Source organism: Pelobates fuscus, chromosome 6 (assembly GCF_036172605.1).
Source record: "Pelobates fuscus isolate aPelFus1 chromosome 6, aPelFus1.pri, whole genome shotgun sequence".
NCBI classification, from domain to species: Eukaryota; Metazoa; Chordata; class Amphibia; order Anura; family Pelobatidae; genus Pelobates; species Pelobates fuscus.
In genome coordinates, this window is record NC_086322.1 from 301,751,948 (window position 1) to 301,776,530 (window position 24,583).

At 44.4% G+C, this 24,583-nt stretch overlaps 1 protein-coding gene across 1 annotated transcript in view; it reads left to right on the top strand.

Annotated features, from left to right (window-relative positions):
* The window catches only part of LOC134566217 (piezo-type mechanosensitive ion channel component 2-like), a 60,906-nt gene that overhangs the window by 9,542 nt on the left and 26,781 nt on the right, over positions 1-24,583 (top strand). The window contains exons 9-23 of the mRNA XM_063425925.1: positions 129-310; positions 842-990; positions 2,080-2,253; positions 4,257-4,298; positions 4,682-4,714; positions 4,850-4,953; positions 5,465-5,661; positions 5,882-6,058; positions 6,688-6,831; positions 7,380-7,580; positions 9,822-10,026; positions 11,425-11,526; positions 13,124-13,289; positions 13,376-13,619; positions 13,804-13,900. Coding sequence (XP_063281995.1) covers positions 129-310; positions 842-990; positions 2,080-2,253; positions 4,257-4,298; positions 4,682-4,714; positions 4,850-4,953; positions 5,465-5,661; positions 5,882-6,058; positions 6,688-6,831; positions 7,380-7,580; positions 9,822-10,026; positions 11,425-11,526; positions 13,124-13,289; positions 13,376-13,619; positions 13,804-13,900 — 2,217 coding nt within the window. The remainder of the gene's footprint in view (positions 1-128; positions 311-841; positions 991-2,079; positions 2,254-4,256; positions 4,299-4,681; positions 4,715-4,849; positions 4,954-5,464; positions 5,662-5,881; positions 6,059-6,687; positions 6,832-7,379; positions 7,581-9,821; positions 10,027-11,424; positions 11,527-13,123; positions 13,290-13,375; positions 13,620-13,803; positions 13,901-24,583) is intronic.

The following is a 24,583-nucleotide window of genomic DNA, read 5'->3' on the forward strand; positions in this document are numbered from 1 at the left end:
ACAGTGTAAAACTCATGATTGTGTAGCTTGCAAAAAAGATTAATGTAATGTGAGGCAATGTAAATAGCAATATATGAAATGAATACAAGTATGCATTGTGTGCTTTTTCCTCCTGTTTACTGATACAGATACTCAGCAGCCTTCAAACGCTTTCGTGGAAATGGTGGGCTCCCTGGTGCGTGGCACCCTTGTGAAGTACTGGATTTACTTTTGTGGCATCATGTTTTTTGTCGTCAGTTTCAGAGGCAAAGTGATGGTCTACAAGATTCTTTACATTGTGCTGTTCCTGTTCTGCGTTTGTTTGTACAAAGTGAGCAATATTTGAGTTACAACCTATTTCCGTTTAAGCAATTGATAATTTTGTTAAACAGTACAGTATGGTAATGTTAGAATGCTCTTGGCAGCTGAATGGAATTGGGCAACACTGACGTCTGAGGGATTATGGAGGTGAAATAATACATCTTAAAGAGACACTCTAGTCTTCAAAGCAACTTTAGCGTAATGAAGCAGATTTTATGTATAGATCATGCCTCTGAAGTTTCACTTCTCAATTCTCTGCCATTTAAGAGTTAAATCACTTTTGTTTCTGCCTATGCAGCCCTGGTTGCACCTCCCCTGTCTGTGACTCACACAGCCTGCATGAAAAAATTGTTTCCTTTTCAATTAGATGTTAACTTGCTTTAGAAGTTTTTATTTCCTGCTCAGTAACTTGAACTTTAGTCACACACAGCAGGCTCCTGTAGGTTCTAGCAATCTATTAACAGAACAAAAGAAATAAGAATGTTATATGTCTGCTTTTTCGTTAATTAGTATCTTCTTATGGCATGGACCTGTGTTACAGATTCACTATGAGTGGTGGAGAAAGGTCTTGAAATATTTCTGGGTTACGGTCGTCTCGTACTCTATGGTAGTTCTCATAGCTGTCTATGTCTATCAGTTCAAGACCATCTCGGGATTTTTCCTCCAGATTCTTGGAATGTCCGAGGAAGGGTGAGACAATGTACACATAACTGTATAAATGGACCATGTTGAGCAATGCCCTTGGTCTTTCTTAACGCTCTTACTGTATCTGTATTCAAACAAGGATCTTTAATTGGATACACTAGTAAGATAAGCAACAGTTGTAAGGACTAGCTTTCATCTAATCAGTGTTCACTCTAAAGGGTCTCCTCCAGGACAGTATGACCAATAAACTGTCTATTCATCACATGAGTGTGCCTCTTTATCCTTTATCGAAATTTCTGTCACTTTCCCTGTGCTAAAAGTGCATCTGCTTTAGCTTTCCTCTTATGTCACTTTACCTTTGGTGCATTGCTTTGTGAATCTACACACTTGCATTTAGGGCTAAGTAACCACAGAACATTCATTGAACTTGTCCTGTGCTTGTTAACTTGTGATTTCTCTCTGAATCCCCTGATAAACTGTGCACAGCCTCATATGGCAGTTGATGCATAGAACACAATTCACAGATTACTTTCTCCATACAAAAGTTGTTAATAAAATGAACTTGCCATTTTTTACAGTAACTAATACCAAATACTGAATAGGCCACCTGACGGTAGCAGATTGATCTCACTAATAGGCCACAGGAGGCAAAATGAGAAAACACAGAATCAATCTGAAAAACTGCAGAAAGATCTCAAATGGAGTAATGATGGCGCAAACCAAGGGCACAATTTAAGATGACAAAATATATCACTTTTAGTACACAAATAAATTACAGATAAGAAAAAAAACACACTTTTCAGATCACTTTGATACATCTCTCACTTGGGATCTTTGCACGAGAATCTTCCATTCATCCCCCAAAACTTTCCTATCAACAGGAATCTGCCCCTTCACCCTGAGAATCTCACCTTCACTGTGAGACTTTGAGAATCTTCACCCTTAGAACCTGTGTATTCTGATTGGAATTAAAAGCCTTAATAGTTGGTTCTACAGATACCAGAGAAACTGATTTCTAAGTCCTTACTTTGATTATATAGTATTGAGACGATGTAAGAATGGTGATACTTGTATGGTGGTAGCTCTGTACTATTTGAAAGCACTGAGTAGATGTGATGTCTTTTCACCCACCAGCCTGAAGGACCTGGGATTGGAGCAGTACAGCACCGTGGAGCTGTTTGCTGGGATTCTCCTGCCGTCAACCTTCCTGCTGGCTTGTATTCTGCAGGTTTATTACTTTAACGATGACTTTCTGAAACTCACTGATCTCAATAACATCCCAATTAACCAAGAAGGCGTCTCAGACAGGTTAGTGCCGAGTATTTATTTATAAGGTTCCATAGAATACAGAACGTTCCCTCTCACATAAATAGACATCTGGAAATGTAATAAGCTTAAAGGCACACAGTATGCTGGACGTGAGCCTGTTTTTAATGCACTGTATAGATAAGTAATGGAACTAAACATAATGCTTACCTTTAAAAACCCTAAAAGCGTAGCACAGACAAGTATGTGCAGTAAGCGGCCCCCTGCCAGAGCGAGGGGAGGCTTCACCAGTTGAAAACCTTTCTTCTTTTTTTTCTTAACCCATAAACTCCTTTGGAAATGCAATTTTTACCCCAGTTTATCACACAGGATGAATCAAACTGCTCAATAAATTGGTAAAAGCTATACCTTGGCTACTATCAGTTTTTTTGCAGCCTCCTCACAGAGAGGACAGAGGTGGATACTCGTTGGATGGGTGCCCTCAGCATGCATACATTACACAGTTCTTGGACACATCACATCACTGAGGCAGTGGGCAGGTTTATAGCTGTGTGGTTTATTTAAATAGCTACACTTATGAGCCACACGGTGCAAGGCGCATCTCTCAAGTGCATTGCAATCTATGCAGAATGTAGGTAGTTATGGTACTTAGAATTATCCCATAAGGAACGCTCTTGGCTGGTTGACCCCATTTTGCAATTTCTTGCATGTGAACATCAAATTTGGTAAAATAATAATACCCAAAAATAATACTATAAAAAAATGCTAAACTTTGAAGTTCCTCAGTTTGCAGAAACCCTGAGGGTTTGCAGTTTTCTGCAATGAGCTTTGCTTAATCCATGAAGTAAGGGATGATGGGATATGTTTGGCACTCAGCGTTGACTCAGCAGTTACTTACCAGTACAGTTATAATACACTGTGTGCGGGGAGACAGGGGGCCTCCTTACACCATAACCTTATAGCTGCAGTTATAATACACTGTGTGCGGGGAGACAGGGGGCCTCCTTACACCATAACCTTATAGCTGCAGTTATAATACACTGTGTGCGGGGAGACAGGGGGCCTCCTTACACCATAACCTTATAGGCTCAGCTTTAATACACTGTGTGCGGGGAGACAGGGGACCTCCTTACACCATAACCTTATAGCTGCAGTTATAATACACTGTATGTGGGGAGACAGGGGACCTCCTTACACCATAACCTTATAGCTGCAGTTATAATACACTGTATGTGGGGAGACAGGGGACCTCCTTACACCATAACCTTATAGCTGCAATTATAATACACTGTGTGCGGGGAGACAGGGAACCTCCTTACACCATAACCTTATAGCTGCAGTTATAATACACTGTGTGTGGGGAGACAGGGGACCTCCTTACACCATAACCTTATAGCTGCAGTTATAATACACTGTGTGCGGGGAGACAGGGGACCTCCTTACACCATAACCTTATAGCTGCAGTTATAATACACTGTGTGCTGGGAGACAGGGGACCTCCTTACACCATAACCTTATAGCTGCAGTTATAATACACTGTGTGCTGGGAGACAGGGGACCTCCTTACACCATAACCTTATAGCTGCAGTTATAATACACTGTGTGCGGGGAGACAGGGGGCCTCCTTACACCATAACCTTATAGCTGCAGTTATAATACACTGTGTGCGGGGAGACAGGGGGCCTCCTTACACCATAACCTTATAGCTGCTGTTATAATACACTGTGTGCAGGGAGACAGGGGACCTCCTTACACCATAACCTTATAGCTGCTGTTATAATACACTGTGTGCAGGGAGACAGGGGACCTCCTTACACCATAACCTTATAGCTGCAGTTATAATACACTGTGTGCGTGGAGACAGGGGACCTCCTTACACCATAACCTTATAGCTGCAGTTATAATACACTGTGTGTGGGTATATAGGGGACCTCCTTACAAATCTGTATTACAATATGCAGTGTCCTATACCACATACTGTAGCTGCAATCTTATAATAATACAATTCATATTGGTTTTTATTCTGTTTTTTTTTTTATTCTTAGTGCGAAAAAGATGGAAAGCCGTGTCCTAATTCTGGCCAGCATGTGAGTTATATTATGTATAACTATAGTATGTATTATATGTGTGTCCATTTAATAATAAAAGCAGTGAGTCTGCAGTAGAAGGGTCACATTTTGGATGTAAAGCATTCTAGTCTAGTCTTTCTCCCATGGAGTTAGCTATATAAATGATGCTACTGACAAGCTTTTTGTAATCATTGCTTCTATTAGATTTGGCAACAGTCTGCCTGCAGACTTGGTCCATCCACATTGCACATGTTTAGCTGGACTAATTCTGTCTATTTACCAGTGCATTCGAGCATTCGGTTGCATATTTCCATAATATAGTTGCAGATTTTATTATATGATAATCACATTGACCTGGATGAAACCACAGAAAAACAAACATGCTTTCTGTTTATTTCCAGAATTAAAGAAAATATTGGAAGCCTTCAGAAAAAGTAAGGAAATGCCTGTAGATGATGAAGTGAATGTTATTATACTCAAGGTTATCTCACCACACCTTGTGTGCCGTACAGTCTCCTTACCCCTTATAAGCAGTTTTTGGTAAACATTGAGCACAATTTGCCTTGCAGGTTGGATGCTGACCGCCAAACCAGCGCTAGTCAGAGCACATTGGAAAAAATAGACAATATTACTGCAGACGGAGACGGGAAAAAGGACAGTCAGTCATCTGCTGGTAATTACTCAGGAGCGTTCTATCAGACGCACTCCATGATGAACATTAGCTAATGGTTAAATAAGATGCTTAGTCTGAAATACACTATGATGGTTGTCCAGGTTCCCACCTACTGATCACCCAACACCCCGATCTCTCTAGCTCCACACCCATCAACCTCCGAGGGGTGAATTAACTAACTCCCGTACCCCTCTTCTAAATGTCCATATGAAGCCTAACCATGTCATGCTGGCTGAGGGTGCATTGATACAATATTTTCCTTCAATAAAATCAAGCAATGAATATTAACCGAGATAACAGACACTGCCGCTTGCTTTCTGTGTTATTCCTTTAATACATTAAAATGACAAAGCTCCGAGTATTGGGCATGTCTGACCGGTGAAATGCTATCAGAGGGATAGCTCTCACAACCCCACCATATGCCCCATAGAACTCAATGAGAAACTAAGGACTGGTGTAAGTACTGCTGTAAGATGCTGCCATCCACTGTCTCTCTGTTTGTCCTCCCTAGAATTGTCAAACAAAAGTTCTGCTACCCTGGACACAGAGGTGGAGAACCCGTGGATTCTGGTGATAGACAAGTTAATGTCCATACTGCTCAGCACATTGAGACTTATCCATAATATCCAAGTGCTGATATGGAGACTCTTGGAGCTGCACATTATTAAGATTGTATCCACCATCATCATCTGGATCACACTTCAAGAGGTACCCAAGGGGATGAGGGTTGGTAACATGCCTCTGAGTAGACAGGTTGACATTCACATTCCATGGCAGGTACTGGGTGAGATTGGTAGGTCCCATGAGATCCCATTGTGCATCTCATGATAGAAGCCGTGGTTCACGTAGTCTTACTTTTTAGCACAAATGTTTCTTCTGACAGTTGAGTTAAATCAGGCAGTGCTCAGACAATGTGTTTTGTTCCCAGGTGTCACTGATGAACTGTCTATTCTACATCCCCTGGGTGTTTGCTCTGCCATACTCTCACCTCCGGCCATATGCTTCCAGCATCTCCACCGTCTGGTCCTGTTTCATGGTCATCTGTAAAATGATGTATCAACTGAAATTCGTCAAACCCCTTGATTATTCCTCAAATTGCACAGAGGTAAGCGGATCTTTTACCAGCGATAGCGATAGCGTTAGCAACAGACAGTTTTGATTGTACCCATGTTATGGGCGCCATATTTGCTCAAAATCCACACACTCTGTCCTTCTCATATATTCTATATAAATTAAAAGTTATGTTTATGGTATTTATGTATTGTATTGTATGGCTGTTAATCTTTTCTGACATGTGGGTTCTTGAAGTTGTTTTTTCTTTGTGCAAATGTCTGAACATAAGCTGAGAGACTCTCCCTATCAATGCCATCACAATACATACAAAACTAATGTTATTGTCGAAGTGCAACGTCTGCATCAGCAATTCAGCACTCAAACCTAGTTTATGATGATTTATATTATTTTGCTAGTTTAGAGGTTATGTTTAACCCCTTAAGGACCAAACTTCTGGAATAAAAGGGAATCATGACGTGTCAGGCACGTCATGTGTCCTTAAGGGGTTAAAGAACACCTCGAAATGAAAATAGTTGTGCTGTATTAATAGCCCAAGCTTTTGGTAAATAAGATCCATAAGGCTTAGTTAAAGCTGGGTGTAAGTTTTATTTTAGAAACTTGTTTTCTTTTCCTGGAGTTACGTAGCCTAGCACATTGTCACGGCTTTGATCTTGTCCCCAGGGCCTGTATCACAATGGAAGCCTGTACAGTTCAGTGACAGATGAGCTACTCCAGAAGTCTGTACTATACACGTCTCCTGTGGACCCTGCATTGTGGTGTGGTGGTCTCAGGAAGTGCACCGACAGCGTCTTACCCTGTCTCCAGGTGAGAAGCATTCCTGGAGCGATCGTGATTTACTGCCCATTCTCTCAGTGACTCCTTAAGTAAACCTTAGAGCCGAAACAGAGCTACTAAAGTTATTATTATTGCCATTTATATAGCATCAACTTAGTCCGCAGAACTTTATAATACTATAAAGCCGGAATTTAACTAGAAATGAGACAAACTAGCACACATTTGGACAGGAACAATAGGTTGATAAGGACTCTGCTGGAATGAGCTTTAAATCAAAAGGGAGTGGGGTATAAAATACAATAGGGACACGATACATGTCATTGCATGCTGGAGCAGAATTGTCTTATCACTTACTGGTGTGATCCGGTATTGGGGTCATCGAAGGTGGTGCGGGGAGACATCAGACTCCCATCTAACCCTGAGCTAGTGGCAGTATAAATCAGATGATCAGTATACAAGAGCCCCATATTAAACCAACTCTGTTCTACTAGCAACTTACAGAAAGCATGGCATTGCCATGGGGCACTGGGCACAGTGTACTTGGTGCTAACCGCAGTCCTTGATTCTCTGTCCTGCAGAATCATCTAACTATCCTGGCAATTATGGCCATTGAGGCCACTGTTTACCGTCACCAGCTGTATTATCGTGTCCATAACAAGCTCTCCGCTCCCATCACTGGCAGCATCTTTGATAAGATCACCCGAAGGCACCTAGATGATGGACTGCTGCAATGTATCAAGTATTTTGTCAATTATTTCTTCTACAAGTTTGGACTGGAGGTGAGTAGTATCACAGTATTCTAAATGAGAGTATGTAAAGCGGTGGAATGAAGAAATGCTTGAACAATCCGTGAAGGAACGTTCTGATTCTAGCTCTGGGTAGATTCTCGTGTAGGAGTTTTGAGGCTGATTTTAGTCAGTTTTTCTCTCTTGTCATGTATGTGAATACTAACAGGTCTAACCATAACCTTTAGTGCTGCACAGGATAGTGAACTCTCTGCAAGGCCATATTAAGAGCCCATTGGGCCTGGTGCTAACAATTATAATGGGCCTAAATATAGAATCGTAATGACAGAAAACACTAAAACAGTCATACCTCCCAAGCGTCCTGTATCTGGTGCTAGAGGGAAACTCACAGGATTTAGCTATCAGAAAAAACATACCGTATTTATCGGTGTATAACACGCACCTCATTTTCAGAAGGAAATTCCAGGAAATTTCCACCCCTCCCATAGTATTCCCCCCCCTCATCCCATAGTGTTTCCCCCCCCTTTCCATAGTATTCTCCCCCCCCCATAGTATTCTTCCCCCCCTCCCATAGTATTCTTCCCCCACTCCCATAGTATTCTCCCCCCCATAGTATTCTCCCCCCTCCCATTGTATTCTCCCCCCTCCCATAGTGTTCCCCCCTCCCATAGTGTCCCCCCCTCATCCCATAGTGTCCCCCCCTTCCATAGTATTCTTCCCCCCTCCCATAGTATTCTCCACCCTCCTCCCATAGTATTCTCCACCCCCTCCCATAGTGCCCCCCCTTTCCATAGTATTCTTCCCCCCCTCCCATAGTATTCTCCACCCCCCCATAGTGTGTCCCACCCCTCCCATAGTTTCCCCCCCCCCTCCCATAGTGTCCCCTAGTGCACTTTCCCTCTTGTCCCATATTTACTTACCTGCCTTGAAGCGTGGGCCGGCTTCACAGCGTGCACCGCGGTACTGGAACTTAAATTTCAGGTTCCGGTTTCTGGCAGGACTGAAAGGAAGTGTGCACACAATAGTGTGTGTGCACACTTCCTTTCAGTCCCGCCGGAAACCGGAACCTGAAATTTAAGTTCCAGTACCGCGGTGCGCGCTGTGAAGCCAGCCCACGCTTCAAGACAGGTAAGTAAATGTGGGATATCGGCGTATAACACGCACCCATGATTTTCCCCCTATTTTCAGGGAGAAAAAGTGCGTGTTATACGCCGATAAATACGGTATATTAATCTCTCGCTTTCATCTTTTTTTAATGTAAATCCATACCAACTAACAGCAGTGTTCAGAGGCGGGGGCGGGGTAAAAGGGCAGGCCACTGACGCGAATCACGTAACCAGAACCGCCTAAAGAGGCAATTATGCCCAAAAAATCTGCCAGAGGAATTAGAAGGTCAGCCCTTGCGTGAATGCATGTCAGGCTGTCTGCCAATCATGCAGGCTGGCCAACTAAGGGCATACTTTGCAGAGCCCTGAGCTTGGCATAAAAGGTCTAATGATACACTTGTTCCAAGGACAGTCCCCTAGCACTCGCTGGTCCACTTGTCTCCTTACCTTTTTACTAGGAGGCAGAAGTTCCTGGTATATAGTCTGGGACAGAGGAAAGGTGTATGTAGTGAGTGTAGAAGAAAGGGAACATACCACAGTGTTAGAGAGACTGAAGCAGCAAGAGCATTTTCACAAAGTGCACAAAGTCAGCTTTACCTTAACTAATTTAATCTACACAAGTCTTATTTCCCTATATTCACATGTGAAGAGTAGTAATGGGCCTATTTCATGTGCATGGCCCTGGAGCTGCAGCTCCATCAGCCCCTATGTTAATCCGGCCCTGACCCCCTGTTACAGGAGTATTTGTAAGATATGAAAACTGAAAAGAAGTGTAGAAATCCTCAGCTATTTCTCCTGTAACTGAGCGCCTCCATCTTAGCTCCCTGTCAATCACTCTTATATGTTCCGTCCTTTTCTCAATGTTGACTTCCGTGTGCAATGAAACAGTACTTCTTTCTCTTCTTTCCATTTAATAAGTTTCCCCTGGTTTTATCATGTTTGAACTGGATTATGATATAACTTGCTATGTGTTTAAAACAATAACAGAGCACATCATTAAAACAAAGGTTAACACAAGTTGTAGCTGATTTTCATTGTTTTTACTCAGTGTTGTAAATTCCAGAGAAGTGACGATTTCCCTTTAATGTATACTGATACAGATAAAGGCGCTGATTGCTGGAGCTCAGGTTATGTAAAGTCCCCACCCGATCCTTCCTTTCTCCTTTAGGTCAGTTTTGTGATATCTGTGAATGTCATAGGACAGCGGATGGATTTTTACGCAGTGCTTCACTCTTGCTGGCTAATGTACTTACTGTACCTGCGCCGACGAAAGACCATTGCCGAAGTCTGGCCGAAGTACTGCTGTTTCATAGCCAGTATCATGACTTTACAGTATGTGTTGTGTATTGGAATCCCCCCTGCGTTCTGCACAGGTAATCTCCCTAATCCAGACTGGGGATGTGGGGCATAATTCACCACAGCAGCAGGGAATTGGTACAATAGCAAGGTTCCATTCACCATGGCAGCAGGAAATGGGTACAATAGCAAGGTTCCATTCACCATGGCAGCAGGAAATGGGTACAATAGCAAGGTTCCATTCACCTTGGCAGCAGGAAATGGGTACAATAGCAAAGTTCCATTCACCATGGCAGCAGGAAATGGGTACTATAGCAAGGTTCCATTCACCATGGCAGCAGGAAATGGGTACAATAGCAAGGTTCCATTCACCACGGCAGCAGGAAATGGGTACTATAGCAATGTTCCATTCACCACGGCAGCAGGAAATGGGTACAATAGCAAGGTTCCATTTAACACTGTTAAACATGTAATCCATTAGCACAGGGGATCCCAACTCAGTCATCAAGTACCCCCTAACAGTCCAGGATTTAGGGATTACCCTGTTTCTAAAATATATATTTTTTCTAAAAACACCTTAGACACATCTGAGTAATCCCTAAATCCTGGACTGTTAGGGGATACTTGATGACTGAGTTGACTGGATTGGGAACCACTGCATTAGCATGTAAACATGTAGATATTCACAGGCTTCAATGTAGCTGTCTAGTTTAAACCATAACCTTAGGTAAAACCCAACGACAATAAGTGTATTGTTCTTATATTTTTTCATTTTACATAACACAAGAAGCCGGTAGTCAGATTACGTTTCTGAACCAGTTATTGCTTCGAATTCTGGTAAATATTTGGAAACATAATATGTCAGAAATGCAATGTCCAAGGTAAATTGTTTCCAATGTCTGCCTTGTGATACGTACGTGATGCACAATAAATTTAGAATTTGCATCAATCTTTCTTTAATACTTACCTATGTGCTCCCAGAAAGATTGCACACCAGAACCAGAACTGGCGCCATGATGATGACATGTAGGTTATTTGCAGCAGATTACCTTGGATTTACCTATTCCTCTGAAAGGAAACTGATGAATTATGAGAAGGGCCTCATAAAGGCACAAACCCCTATCTGCACAAGTGCCTATTGAGTTTATCTTCACAGGAAGTAACATGTCCAACCAACTGATTGACAGCCAGGGAGGTGTACCAAGATTAAATTATAACAAAATGCTGATTTCTATTGAAATTGGCACTTTTATAAAATTAAATAAAAAAGTGGAACTCCTCACACATAATAAACCAGTTCACGCAGTGAGAGAGAGAGGGACAGTGTGTGAATGTGATATGATTCAAGAAATTAAACACTAGCATGTTTATCGCTTTACTATGACCTTTATATCATGTGTTACAAAAAATGAGAAATAGAATGTTGAGTAATGTAGATGCTGTTGTGTGAAATGCTATGCCTTGTTGTTCTGCAGATTATCCATGGAGGACATTATCTCCAGCGATCCGATCCAACCTTATTAAGTGGCTTTATCTGCCGGACTTTGCTCGGAGACCGGATCCTAAGTTTCTGCTCTGTAAGTACATTCTTACATTGCATTAATTGCTCGTCATTGTCATTGTTGGGATTGCACTGATTGGTCAGAGGCCCTGAGTTCACTTTCTCTATCTATTTCATGGGATTGCGCTGATTGGTCAGGGGCCCCGAGTTCACTTTCTCTATCTATTTCATGGGATTGCACTGATTGGTCAGGGGCCCCGAGTTCACTTTCTCTATCTATTTCATGGGATTGCACTGATTGGTCAGGGGCCCCGAGTTCACTTTCTCTATCTATTTCATGGGATTGCACTGATTGGTCAGAGGCCCTGAGTTCACTTTCTCTATCTATTTCATGGGATTGCACTGATTGGTCAGGGGCCCTGAGATCACTTTCTCCATCTATTTCATGGGATTGCACTGATTGGTCAGGGGCCCCGAGTTCACTTTCTCTATCTATTTCATGGGATTGCACTGATTGGTCAGGGGCCCTAAGTTCACTTTCTCTATATCTATTTCATGGGATTGTACTGATTGGTCAGGGGCCCTGAGATCACTTTCTCCATCTATTTCATGGGATTGCACTGATTGGTCAGGGGCCCCGAGTTCACTTTCTCCATCTATTTCATGGGATTGCACTGATTGGTCAGGGCCCCAGGTTCACTTTCTCTATCTATTTCATGGGATTCTACTGATTGGTCAGGGGCCCCGAGTTCACTTTCTCTATCTATTTCATGGGATTGCACTGATTGGTCAGGGACCCCAGGTTCACTTTCTCTATCCATTTCATGGGATTGCACTGATTGGTCAGGGCCCCAGGTTCACTTTCTCCATCTATTTCATGGGATTGCACTGATTGGTCAGGCGCCCCAAGTTCACTTTCTCTATCTATTTCATGGGATTGCACTGATTGGTCAGGGGCCCCAGGTTCACTTTCTGTATCTATTTCATGGGATTGCACTGATTGGTCAGGGGCCCCAAGTTCACTTTCTCTATCTATTTCATGGGATTTCACTGATTGGTCAGGGGCCCCAGGTCACTTTCTCTATCTATTTCATGGGATTGCACTGATTGGTCAGGGCCCTGAGTTCACTTTCTCCATCTATTTCATGGGATTGCACTGATTGGTCAGGGGCCCTGAGTTCATTTTCTCTATCTATTTCATGGGATTGCACTGACTGCTCAGGGGCCCCAGGTCACTTTCTCCATCTATTTCATGGGATTGCACTGATTGGTCAGGGGCCCTGAGTTCACTTTCTCTATCCATTTCATGGGATTGCACTGATTGGTCAGGGGCCCTGAGATCACTTTCTCCATCTATTTCATGGGATTGTACTGATTGGTCAGGGGCCCTAAGTTCATTTTCTCTATCTATTTCATGGGATTGCACTGACTGCTCAGGGGCCCCAGGTCACTTTCTCTATCTATTTCACAGTAGTGCAGGTATCTGTCAGGGGCCCCGAGTTTACATGCTCCATTTATTTCACAGGAGGTTCTGTTACACAGGATTGCTCTATACATGTTGCAGCCTGTTTCCTACCATTACTTACCTTGTGTCAGGCAGTTGCTGTGTGAGTGAATAATGTGGAGTGCTCGTAGTACGATGATGTTAGTAAGTGGCACACATTTTCTCGCAGATGACTTCCTGCTGCTGCTTTCGGCCTCTCTGCAGTGGCAGGTGTTCGAGGATGAGAACTTGACGTGTGTCAGGATGGTAGCAGGGGATAATATAGAGATCAGCAGAGACCTGGATCCAGGGGATCTGAGTCAGTACAGCCCAGTACCAAACTTCATCCACTGCCGGTGAGTACAGACTGGAATAGCCAAGCTGCCAAGTGATCCCTCTCCAGCTGTTTAACCTCATTTCCTTTCCTCCATCTCACTCGTAGATCTTACTTGGACATGGCCAAGGTAGTTGCGTTCAGTTTCCACTTTTGGTTTGTTTTGTCTCTGATCTTCATCACGGGGACAACTCGAATTAATATTCTGTGCATGGGATACCTGATGGCTTGCTTCCACTTCATGCTGTTTGGCGGCAGTCTTCTCCTGAAACCTGTCCGCCATTTGCTGAAGTTGTGGGATTATCTCATTGCTTACACTTCCTTCGTAATAACCATGAAAAACATTCTATCGGTAAGCACACACGTACTGCTTTTATAATATATAATGCAGAATGCTCTGGTTGTCTCACGACATTCACAAACCTAACATACTTAGGTCATACACTATGTGAAATGTATTAAAAAGTTTTTGTTAGAGCAAGGTTTATAATCTTGGAAAGTGGTTGCCAAACGCTCGTTCCTGATTTAATTTGCAGATTGGGTCGTGTGCTTATCTGGATAAACTAATGAAGAATAACTGCTGGCTCATCCAGACTTTCAGCATGTTCTGTACAATAAAGGGATATGATCTGAGTAAGTACCAGACTCTGCATTCACTGCCTCTCCGGGCTTCCTTATGTGATCATGGGGGATCAGTCTGTGCCTCAGTTTTAATCACAGGGGATCAGTCTGTGCCTCAGTTTTAATCACAGGGGATCAGTCTGTGCATCAGTTTTAATCACAAGGGATCAGTCTGTGCCTCAGTTTTAATCACAGGGGATCAGTCTGTGTCTCAGTTTTAATCACAGGGGATCAGTCTGTGTCTCAGTTTTAATCACAGGGGATCAGTCTGTGCCTCAGTTTTAATCACAAGGGATCAGTCTGTGCCTCAGTTTTAATCACAGGGGATCAGTCTGTGCCTCAGTTTTAATCACAGGGGATCAGTCTGTGCCTCAGCTTTAATCACAGGGGATCAGTCTGTGCCTCAGTTTTAATCACAGGGGATCAGTCTGTGCCTCAGTTTTAATCACAAGGGATCAGTCTGTGCCTCAGTTTTAATCACAGGGGATCAGTCTGTGTCTCAGTTTTAATCACAGGGGATCAGTCTGTGCCTCAGTTTTAATCACAGGGGATCAGTCTGTGCCTCAGTTTTAATCACAGGGGATCAGTCTGTGCCTCAGTTTTAATCACAGGGGATCAGTCTGTGCCTCAGTTTTGTTCACAGGGGATCAGTCTGTGCCTCAGCTTTAATCACAGGGGATCAGTCTGTACCTCAGCTTTAATCACAGGGGATCAGTCTGCGTCTCAGTTTTAATCACGAGGGATCAGTCTGTGCCTCACTTTTAATCACTGGGGATCAGTCTGCGCCTCAGTTTTAATCACAGGGGATCAGTCTGTGCCTCAGCTTTAATCACAGGGGATCAGTCTGTGCCTCAGTTTTAATCACAGGGGATCAGTCTGTGCCTTAGCTTTAATCACAGGGGATCAGTCTGTGCCTCAGTTTTAATCACAGGGGATCAGTCTGTGTCTCAGTTTTAATCACAGGGGATCAGTCTGTGCCTCAGTTTTAATCACAAGGGATCAGTCTGTGCCTCAGTTTTAATCACAGGGGATCAGTCTGTGTCTCAGTTTTAATCACAGGGGATCAGTCTGTGCCTCAGTTTTAATCACAGGGGATCAGTCTGTGCCTCAGTTTTAATCACAGGGGATCAGTCTGTGCCTCAGTTTTAATCACAGGGGATCAGTCTGTGCCTCAGTTTTGTTCACAGGGGATCAGTCTGTGCCTCAGCTTTAATCACAGGGGATCAGTCTGTACCTCAGCTTTAATCACAGGGGATCAGTCTGCGTCTCAGTTTTAATCACGAGGGATCAGTCTGTGCCTCACTTTTAATCACTGGGGATCAGTCTGCGCCTCAGTTTTAATCACAGGGGATCAGTCTGTGCCTCAGCTTTAATCACAGGGGATCAGTCTGTGCCTCAGTTTTAATCACAGGGGATCAGTCTGTGCCTCAGCTTTAATCACAGGGGATCAATCTGTGCCTCAGCTTTAATCACAGGGGATCAGTCTGTGCCTCAGTTTTAATCACAGGGGATCAGTCTGTGCCTCAGTTTTAATCACAGGGGATCAGTCTGTGCCTCAGTTTTAATCACAGGGGATCAGTCTGTACCTCAGTTTTAATCACAGGGGATCAGTCTGTGCCTCAGCTTTAATCACAGGGGATCAGTCTGTGCCTCAGTTTTAATCACAGGGGATCAGTCTGTGCCTCAGTTTTAATCACAGGGGATCAGTCTGTACCTCAGTTTTAATCACAGTGGATCAGTCTGTACCTCAGTTTTAATCACTGGGGATCAGTCTGTGCCTCAGTTTTAATCACTGGGGATCAGTCTGTGTCTCAGTTTTAATCACAGGGGATCAGTCTGTGCCTCAGTTTTAATCACAGGGGATCAGTCTGTGTCTCAGTTTTAATCACAGGGGATCAGTCTGTACCTCAGTTTTAATCACAGTGGATCAGTCTGTGCCTCAGTTTTAATCACAGGGGATCAGTCTGTGTCTCAGTTTTAATCACAGGGGATCAGTCTGTGCCTCAGTTTTAATCACAGGGGATCAGTCTGTACCTCAGTTTTAATCACAGGGGATCAGTCTGTACCTCAGCTTTAATCACAGGGGATCAGTCTGTGTCTGAGCTTTAATCACAGGGGATCAGTCTGTACCTCAGTTTTAATCACAGGGGATCAGTCTGTGCCTCATTTTTAATCACAGGGGATCAGTCTGTGCCTCAGTTTTAATCACAGGGGATCAGTCTGTGCCTCAGTTTTAATCACAGGGGATCAGTTTGTGCCTCAGCTTTAATCACAGGGGATCAGTCTGTGCCTCAGCTTTAATCACAGGGGATCAGTCTGTGCCTCAGCTTTAATCACAGGGGATCAGTCTGTGCCTCAGCTTTAATCACAGGGGATCAGTCTGTGCCTCAGCTTTAATCACAGGGGATCAGTCTGTGCCTCAGTTTTAATCACAGGGGATCAGTCTGTGTCTCAGTTTTAATCACAGGGGATCAGTCTGTGTCTCAGTTTTAATCACAGGGGATCAGTCTGTGTCTCAGTTTTAATCACAGGGGATCAGTCTGTGTCTCAGCTTTAATCACAGGGGATCAGTCTGTGCCTCAGCTTTAATCACAGGGGATCAGTCTGTGCCTCAGCTTTAATCACAGGGGATCAGTCTGTGCCTCAGCTTTAATCACAGGGGATCAGTCTGTACCTCAGTTTTAATCACAGGGGATCAGTCTGTGTCTCAGTTTTAATCACAGGGGATCAGTCTGTGCCTCAGCTTTAATCACAGGGGATCAGTCTGTACCTCAGTTTTAATCACAGGGGATCAGTCTGTGTCTCAGTTTTAATCACAGGGGATCAGTCTGTGCCTCAGTTTTAATCACAGGGGATCAGTCTGTGCCTCAGTTTTAATCACAGGGGATCAGTCTGTGCCTCAGTTTTAATCACAGGGGATCAGTCTGTGCCTCAGCTTTAATCACAGGGGATCAGTCTGTGCCTCAGCTTTAATCACAGGGGATCAGTCTGTACCTCAGTCTGTGTCTCAGTTTTAATCACAGGGGATCAGTCTGTGCCTCAGCTTTAATCACAGGGGATCAGTCTGTACCTCAGTTTTAATCACAGGGGATCAGTCTGTGTCTCAGTTTTAATCACAGGGGATCAGTCTGTGCCTCAGTTTTAATCACAGGGGATCAGTCTGTGCCTCAGTTTTAATCACAGGGGATCAGTCTGTACCTCAGTTTTAATCACAGTGGATCAGTCTGTGCCTCAGTTTTAATCACAGGGGATCAGTCTGTGTCTCAGTTTTAATCACAGGGGATCAGTCTGTGCCTCAGTTTTAATCACAGGGGATCAGTCTGTACCTCAGTTTTAATCACAGGGGATCAGTCTGTACCTCAGCTTTAATCACAGGGGATCAGTCTGTGTCTGAGCTTTAATCACAGGGGATCAGTCTGTACCTCAGTTTTAATCACAGGGGATCAGTCTGTGCCTCATTTTTAATCACAGGGGATCAGTCTGTGCCTCAGTTTTAATCACAGGGGATCAGTCTGTGCCTCAGTTTTAATCACAGGGGATCAGTTTGTGCCTCAGCTTTAATCACAGGGGATCAGTCTGTGCCTCAGCTTTAATCACAGGGGATCAGTCTGTGCCTCAGCTTTAATCACAGGGGATCAGTCTGTGCCTCAGCTTTAATCACAGGGGATCAGTCTGTGCCTCAGCTTTAATCACAGGGGATCAGTCTGTGCCTCAGTTTTAATCACAGGGGATCAGTCTGTGTCTCAGTTTTAATCACAGGGGATCAGTCTGTGTCTCAGTTTTAATCACAGGGGATCAGTCTGTGTCTCAGTTTTAATCACAGGGGATCAGTCTGTGTCTCAGCTTTAATCACAGGGGATCAGTCTGTGCCTCAGCTTTAATCACAGGGGATCAGTCTGTGCCTCAGCTTTAATCACAGGGGATCAGTCTGTGCCTCAGCTTTAATCACAGGGGATCAGTCTGTACCTCAGTTTTAATCACAGGGGATCAGTCTGTGTCTCAGTTTTAATCACAGGGGATCAGTCTGTGCCTCAGCTTTAATCACAGGGGATCAGTCTGTACCTCAGTTTTAATCACAGGGGATCAGTCTGTGTCTCAGTTTTAATCACAGGGGATCAGTCTGTGCCTCAGTTTTAATCACAGGGGATCAGTCTGTGCCTCAGTTTTAATCACAGGGGATCAGTCTGTGCCTCAGTTTTAATCACAGGGGATCAGTCTGTGCCTCAGCTTTAATCACAGGGGATCAGTCTGTGCCTCAGCTTTAATCACAGGGGATCAGTCTGTACCTCAGTCTGTGTCTCAGTTTTAATCACAGGGGATCAGTCTGTGCCTCAGCTTTAATCACAGGGGATCAGTCTGTACCTCAGTTTTAATCACAGGGGATCAGTCTGTGTCTCAGTTTTAATCACAGGGGATCAGTCTGTGCCTCAGTTTTAATCACAGGGGATCAGTCTGTGCCTCAGTTTTAATCACAGGGGATCAGTCTGCGCCTCAGTTTTGTTCACAGGGGATCAGTCTGTGCCTCAGCTTTAATCACAGGGGATCAGTCTGTACCTCAGCTTTAATCACAGGGGATCAGTCTGCGTCTCAGTTTTAATCACGAGGGATCAGTCTGTGCCTCACTTTTAATCACAGGGGATCAGTCTGTGTCTCAGTTTTAATCACAGGGGGTCAGTCTGTGTCTCAGTTTTAATCACAGGGGATCAGTCTGTACCTCAGTTTTAATCACAGGGGATCAGTCTGTACCTCAGTTTTAATCACAGGGGATCAGTCTGTACCTCAGCTTTAATCACAGGGGATCAGTCTGTGTCTGAGCTTTAATCACAGGGGATCAGTCTGTACCTCAGTTTTAATCACAGGGGATCAGTCTGTGCCTCATTTTTAATCACAGGGGATCAGTCTGTGCCTCAGTTTTAATCACAGGGGATCAGTCTGTGCCTCAGTTTTAATCACAGGGGATCAGTTTGTGCCTCAGCTTTAATCACAGGGGATCAGTCTGTGCCTCAGCTTTAATCACAGGGGATCAGTCTGTGCCTCAGCTTTAATCACAGGGGATCAGTCTGTGCCTCAGCTTTAATCACAGGGGATCAGTCTGTGCCTCAGCTTTAATCACAGGGGATCAGTCTGTGCCTCAGTTTTAATCACAGGGGATCAGTCTGTGTCTCAGTTTTAATCACAGGGGATCAGTCTGTGTCTCAGTTTTAATCACAGGGGATCAGTCTGTGTCTCAGTTTTAATCACAGGGGATCAGTCTGTGTCTCAGCTTTAATCACAGGGGATCAGTCTGTGCCTCAGCTTTAATCACAGGGGATCAGTCTGTGCCTCAGCTTTAATCACAGGGGATCAGTCTGTGCCTCAGCTTTAATCACAGGGGATCAGTCTGTGTCTCAGTTTTAATCACAGGGGATCAGTCTGTGCCTCAGCTTTAATCACAGGGGATCAGTCTGTACCTCAGTTTTAATCACAGGGGATCAGTCTGTGTCTCAGTTTTAATCACAGGGGATCAGTCTGTGCCTCAGTTTTAATCACAGGGGATCAGTCTGTGCCTCAGTTTTAATCACAGGGGATCAGTCTGTGCCTCAGTTTTAATCACAGGGGATCAGTCTGTGCCTCAGCTTTAATCACAGGGGATCAGTCTGTGCCTCAGCTTTAATCACAGGGGATCAGTCTGTACCTCAGTTTTAATCACAGGGGATCAGTCTGTGTCTCAGTTTTAATCACAGGGGATCAGTCTGTGCCTCAGCTTTAATCACAGGGGATCAGTCTGTACCTCAGTTTTAATCACAGGGGATCAGTCTGTGTCTCAGTTTTAATCACAGGGGATCAGTCTGTGCCTCAGTTTTAATCACAGGGGATCAGTCTGTGCCTCAGTTTTAATCACAGGGGATCAGTCTGCGCCTCAGTTTTGTTCACAGGGGATCAGTCTGTGCCTCAGCTTTAATCACAGGGGATCAGTCTGTACCTCAGCTTTAATCACAGGGGATCAGTCTGCGTCTCAGTTTTAATCACGAGGGATCAGTCTGTGCCTCACTTTTAATCACAGGGGATCAGTCTGTGTCTCAGTTTTAATCACAGTCTGTGTCTCAGTTTTAATCACAGGGGATCAGTCTGTACCTCAGTTTTAATCACAGGGGATCAGTCTGTGTCTCAGTTTTAATCACAGGGGATCAGTCTGTGCCTCAGCTTTAATCACAGGGGATCAGTCTGTACCTCAGTTTTAATCACAGGGGATCAGTCTGTGTCTCAGTTTTAATCACAGGGGATCAGTCTGTGCCTCAGTTTTAATCACAGGGGATCAGTCTGTGCCTCAGTTTTAATCACAGGGGATCAGTCTGTGCCTCAGTTTTAATCACAGGGGATCAGTCTGCGCCTCAGTTTTAATCACAGGGGATCAGTCTGTGCCTCAGCTTTAATCACAGGGGATCAGTCTGTGCCTCAGCTTTAATCACAGGGGATCAGTCTGTGCCTCAGCTTTAATCACAGGGGATCAGTCTGTGCCTCAGTTTTAATCACAGGGGATCAGTCTGTGCCTCAGTTTTAATCACAGGGGATCAGTCTGTGCCTCAGTTTTAATCACAGGGGATCAGTCTGTGCCTCAGTTTTAATCACAGGGGATCAGTCTGTACCTCAGTTTTAATCACAGTGGATCAGTCTGTACCTCAGTTTTAATCACTGGGGATCAGTCTGTGTCTCAGTTTTAATCACAGGGGATCAGTCTGTGCCTCAGTTTTAATCACAGGGGATCAGTCTGTGTCTCAGTTTTAATCACAGGGGATCAGTCTGTACCTCAGTTTTAATCACAGTGGATCAGTCTGTGCCTCAGTTTTAATCACAGGGGATCAGTCTGTGTCTCAGTTTTAATCACAGGGGATCAGTCTGTGCCTCAGTTTTAATCACAGGGGATCAGTCTGCACCTCAGTTTTAATCACAGTGGATCAGTCTGTACCTCAGTTTTAATCACAGGGGATCAGTCTGTGCCTCATTTTTAATCACAGGGGATCAGTCTGTGCCTCAGTTTTAATCACAGGGGATCAGTCTGTGCCTCAGTTTTAATCACAGGGGATCAGTTTGTGCCTCAGCTTTAATCACAGGGGATCAGTCTGTGCCTCAGCTTTAATCACAGGGGATCAGTCTGTGCCTCAGCTTTAATCACAGGGGATCAGTCTGTGCCTCAGTTTTAATCACAGGGGATCAGTCTGTGCCTCAGCTTTAATCACAGGGGATCAGTCTGTGCCTCAGTTTTAATCACAGGGGATCAGTCTGTGTCTCAGTTTTAATCACAGGGGATCAGTCTGTGTCTCAGTTTTAATCACAGGGGATCAGTCTGTGTCTCAGCTTTAATCACAGGGGATCAGTCTGTGCCTCAGCTTTAATCACAGGGGATCAGTCTGTGCCTCAGCTTTAATCACAGGGGATCAGTCTGTGCCTCAGCTTTAATCACAGGGGATCAGTCTGTACCTCAGTTTTAATCACAGGGGATCAGTCTGTGTCTCAGTTTTAATCACAGGGGATCAGTCTGTGCCTCAGCTTTAATCACAGGGGATCAGTCTGTACCTCAGTTTTAATCACAGGGGATCAGTCTGTGTCTCAGTTTTAATCACAGGGGATCAGTCTGTGCCTCAGTTTTAATCACAGGGGATCAGTCTGTGCCTCAGTTTTAATCACAGGGGATCAGTCTGTGCCTCAGTTTTAATCACAGGGGATCAGTCTGTGCCTCAGTTTTAATCACAGGGGATCAGTCTGTGCCTCAGCTTTAATCACAGGGGATCAGTCTGTACCTCAGTTTTAATCACAGGGGATCAGTTTGTGCCTCAGCTTTAATCACAGGGGATCAGTCTGTGCCTCAGTTTTAATCACAGGCGATCAGTCTGTGCCTCAGCTTTAATCACAGGGGATCAGTCTGTGCCTCAGTTTTAATCACAGGCGATCAGTCTGTGCCTCAGTTTTAATCCTAGGCGATCAGTCTGTGCCTCAGTTTTAATCACGGGGGATCAGTCTGTGTCTCAGTTTTAATCACAGGGGATCAGTCTGTGTCTCAGCTTTAATCACAGGGGATCAGTCTGCGTCTCAGTTTTAATCACGAGGGATCAGTCTGTGCCTCACTTTTAATCACAGGGGATCAGTCTGTGTCTCAGTTTTAATCACAGGGGGTCAGTCTGTGTCTCAGTTTTAATCACAGGGGATCAGTCTGTACCTCAGTTTTAATCACAGGGGATCAGTCTGTACCTCAGTTTTAATCACAGGGGATCAGTCTGTACCTCAGCTTTAATCACAGGGGATCAGTCTGTGCCTCAGCTTTAATCACAGGGGATCAGTCTGTGCCTCAGTTTTAATCACAGGGGATCAGTCTGTATCTCAGTTTTAATCACAGGGGATCAGTCTGTGTCTCAGTTTTAATCACAGGGGATCAGTCTGTGTCTCAGTTTTAATCACAGGGGATCAGTCTGTGTCTCAGCTTTAATCACAGGGGATCAGTCTGTGCCTCAGCTTTAATCACAGGGGATCAGTCTGTGCCTCAGCTTTAATCACAGGGGATCAGTCTGTGCCTCAGCTTTAATCACAGGGGATCAGTCTGTACCTCAGTTTTAATCACAGGGGATCAGTCTGTGTCTCAGTTTTAATCACAGGGGATCAGTCTGTGCCTCAGCTTTAATCACAGGGGATCAGTCTGTACCTCAGTTTTAATCACAGGGGATCAGTCTGTGTCTCAGTTTTAATCACAGGGGATCAGTCTGTGCCTCAGTTTTAATCACAGGGGATCAGTCTGTGCCTCAGTTTTAATCACAGGGGATCAGTCTGTGCCTCAGTTTTAATCACAGGGGATCAGTCTGTGCCTCAGCTTTAATCACAGGGGATCAGTCTGTGCCTCAGCTTTAATCACAGGGGATCAGTCTGTACCTCAGTTTTAATCACAGGGGATCAGTCTGTGTCTCAGTTTTAATCACAGGGGATCAGTCTGTGCCTCAGCTTTAATCACAGGGGATCAGTCTGTACCTCAGTTTTAATCACAGGGGATCAGTCTGTGTCTCAGTTTTAATCACAGGGGATCAGTCTGTGCCTCAGTTTTAATCACAGGGGATCAGTCTGTGCCTCAGTTTTAATCACAGGGGATCAGTCTGCGCCTCAGTTTTGTTCACAGGGGATCAGTCTGTGCCTCAGCTTTAATCACAGGGGATCAGTCTGTACCTCAGCTTTAATCACAGGGGATCAGTCTGCGTCTCAGTTTTAATCACGAGGGATCAGTCTGTGCCTCACTTTTAATCACAGGGGATCAGTCTGTGTCTCAGTTTTAATCACAGGGGGTCAGTCTGTGTCTCAGTTTTAATCACAGGGGATCAGTCTGTACCTCAGTTTTAATCACAGGGGATCAGTCTGTGTCTCAGTTTTAATCACAGGGGATCAGTCTGTGCCTCAGCTTTAATCACAGGGGATCAGTCTGTACCTCAGTTTTAATCACAGGGGATCAGTCTGTGTCTCAGTTTTAATCACAGGGGATCAGTCTGTGCCTCAGTTTTAATCACAGGGGATCAGTCTGTGCCTCAGTTTTAATCACAGGGGATCAGTCTGTGCCTCAGTTTTAATCACAAGGGATCAGTCTGCGCCTCAGTTTTAATCACAGGGGATCAGTCTGTGCCTCAGCTTTAATCACAGGGGATCAGTCTGTGCCTCAGCTTTAATCACAGGGGATCAGTCTGTGCCTCAGCTTTAATCACAGGGGATCAGTCTGTGCCTCAGTTTTAATCACAGGGGATCAGTCTGTGCCTCAGTTTTAATCACAGGGGATCAGTCTGTGCCTCAGTTTTAATCACAGGGGATCAGTCTGTGCCTCAGTTTTAATCACAGGGGATCAGTCTGTACCTCAGTTTTAATCACAGTGGATCAGTCTGTACCTCAGTTTTAATCACTGGGGATCAGTCTGTGTCTCAGTTTTAATCACAGGGGATCAGTCTGTGCCTCAGTTTTAATCACAGGGGATCAGTCTGTGTCTCAGTTTTAATCACAGGGGATCAGTCTGTACCTCAGTTTTAATCACAGTGGATCAGTCTGTGCCTCAGTTTTAATCACAGGGGATCAGTCTGTGTCTCAGTTTTAATCACAGGGGATCAGTCTGTGCCTCAGTTTTAATCACAGGGGATCAGTCTGTACCTCAGTTTTAATCACAGTGGATCAGTCTGTACCTCAGTTTTAATCACAGGGGATCAGTCTGTGCCTCATTTTTAATCACAGGGGATCAGTCTGTGCCTCAGTTTTAATCACAGGGGATCAGTCTGTGCCTCAGTTTTAATCACAGGGGATCAGTTTGTGCCTCAGCTTTAATCACAGGGGATCAGTCTGTGCCTCAGCTTTAATCACAGGGGATCAGTCTGTGCCTCAGCTTTAATCACAGGGGATCAGTCTGTGCCTCAGTTTTAATCACAGGGGATCAGTCTGTGCCTCAGCTTTAATCACAGGGGATCAGTCTGTGCCTCAGTTTTAATCACAGGGGATCAGTCTGTGTCTCAGTTTTAATCACAGGGGATCAGTCTGTGTCTCAGTTTTAATCACAGGGGATCAGTCTGTGTCTCAGCTTTAATCACAGGGGATCAGTCTGTGCCTCAGCTTTAATCACAGGGGATCAGTCTGTGCCTCAGTTTTAATCACAGGGGATCAGTCTGTGCCTCAGCTTTAATCACAGGGGATCAGTCTGTGCCTCAG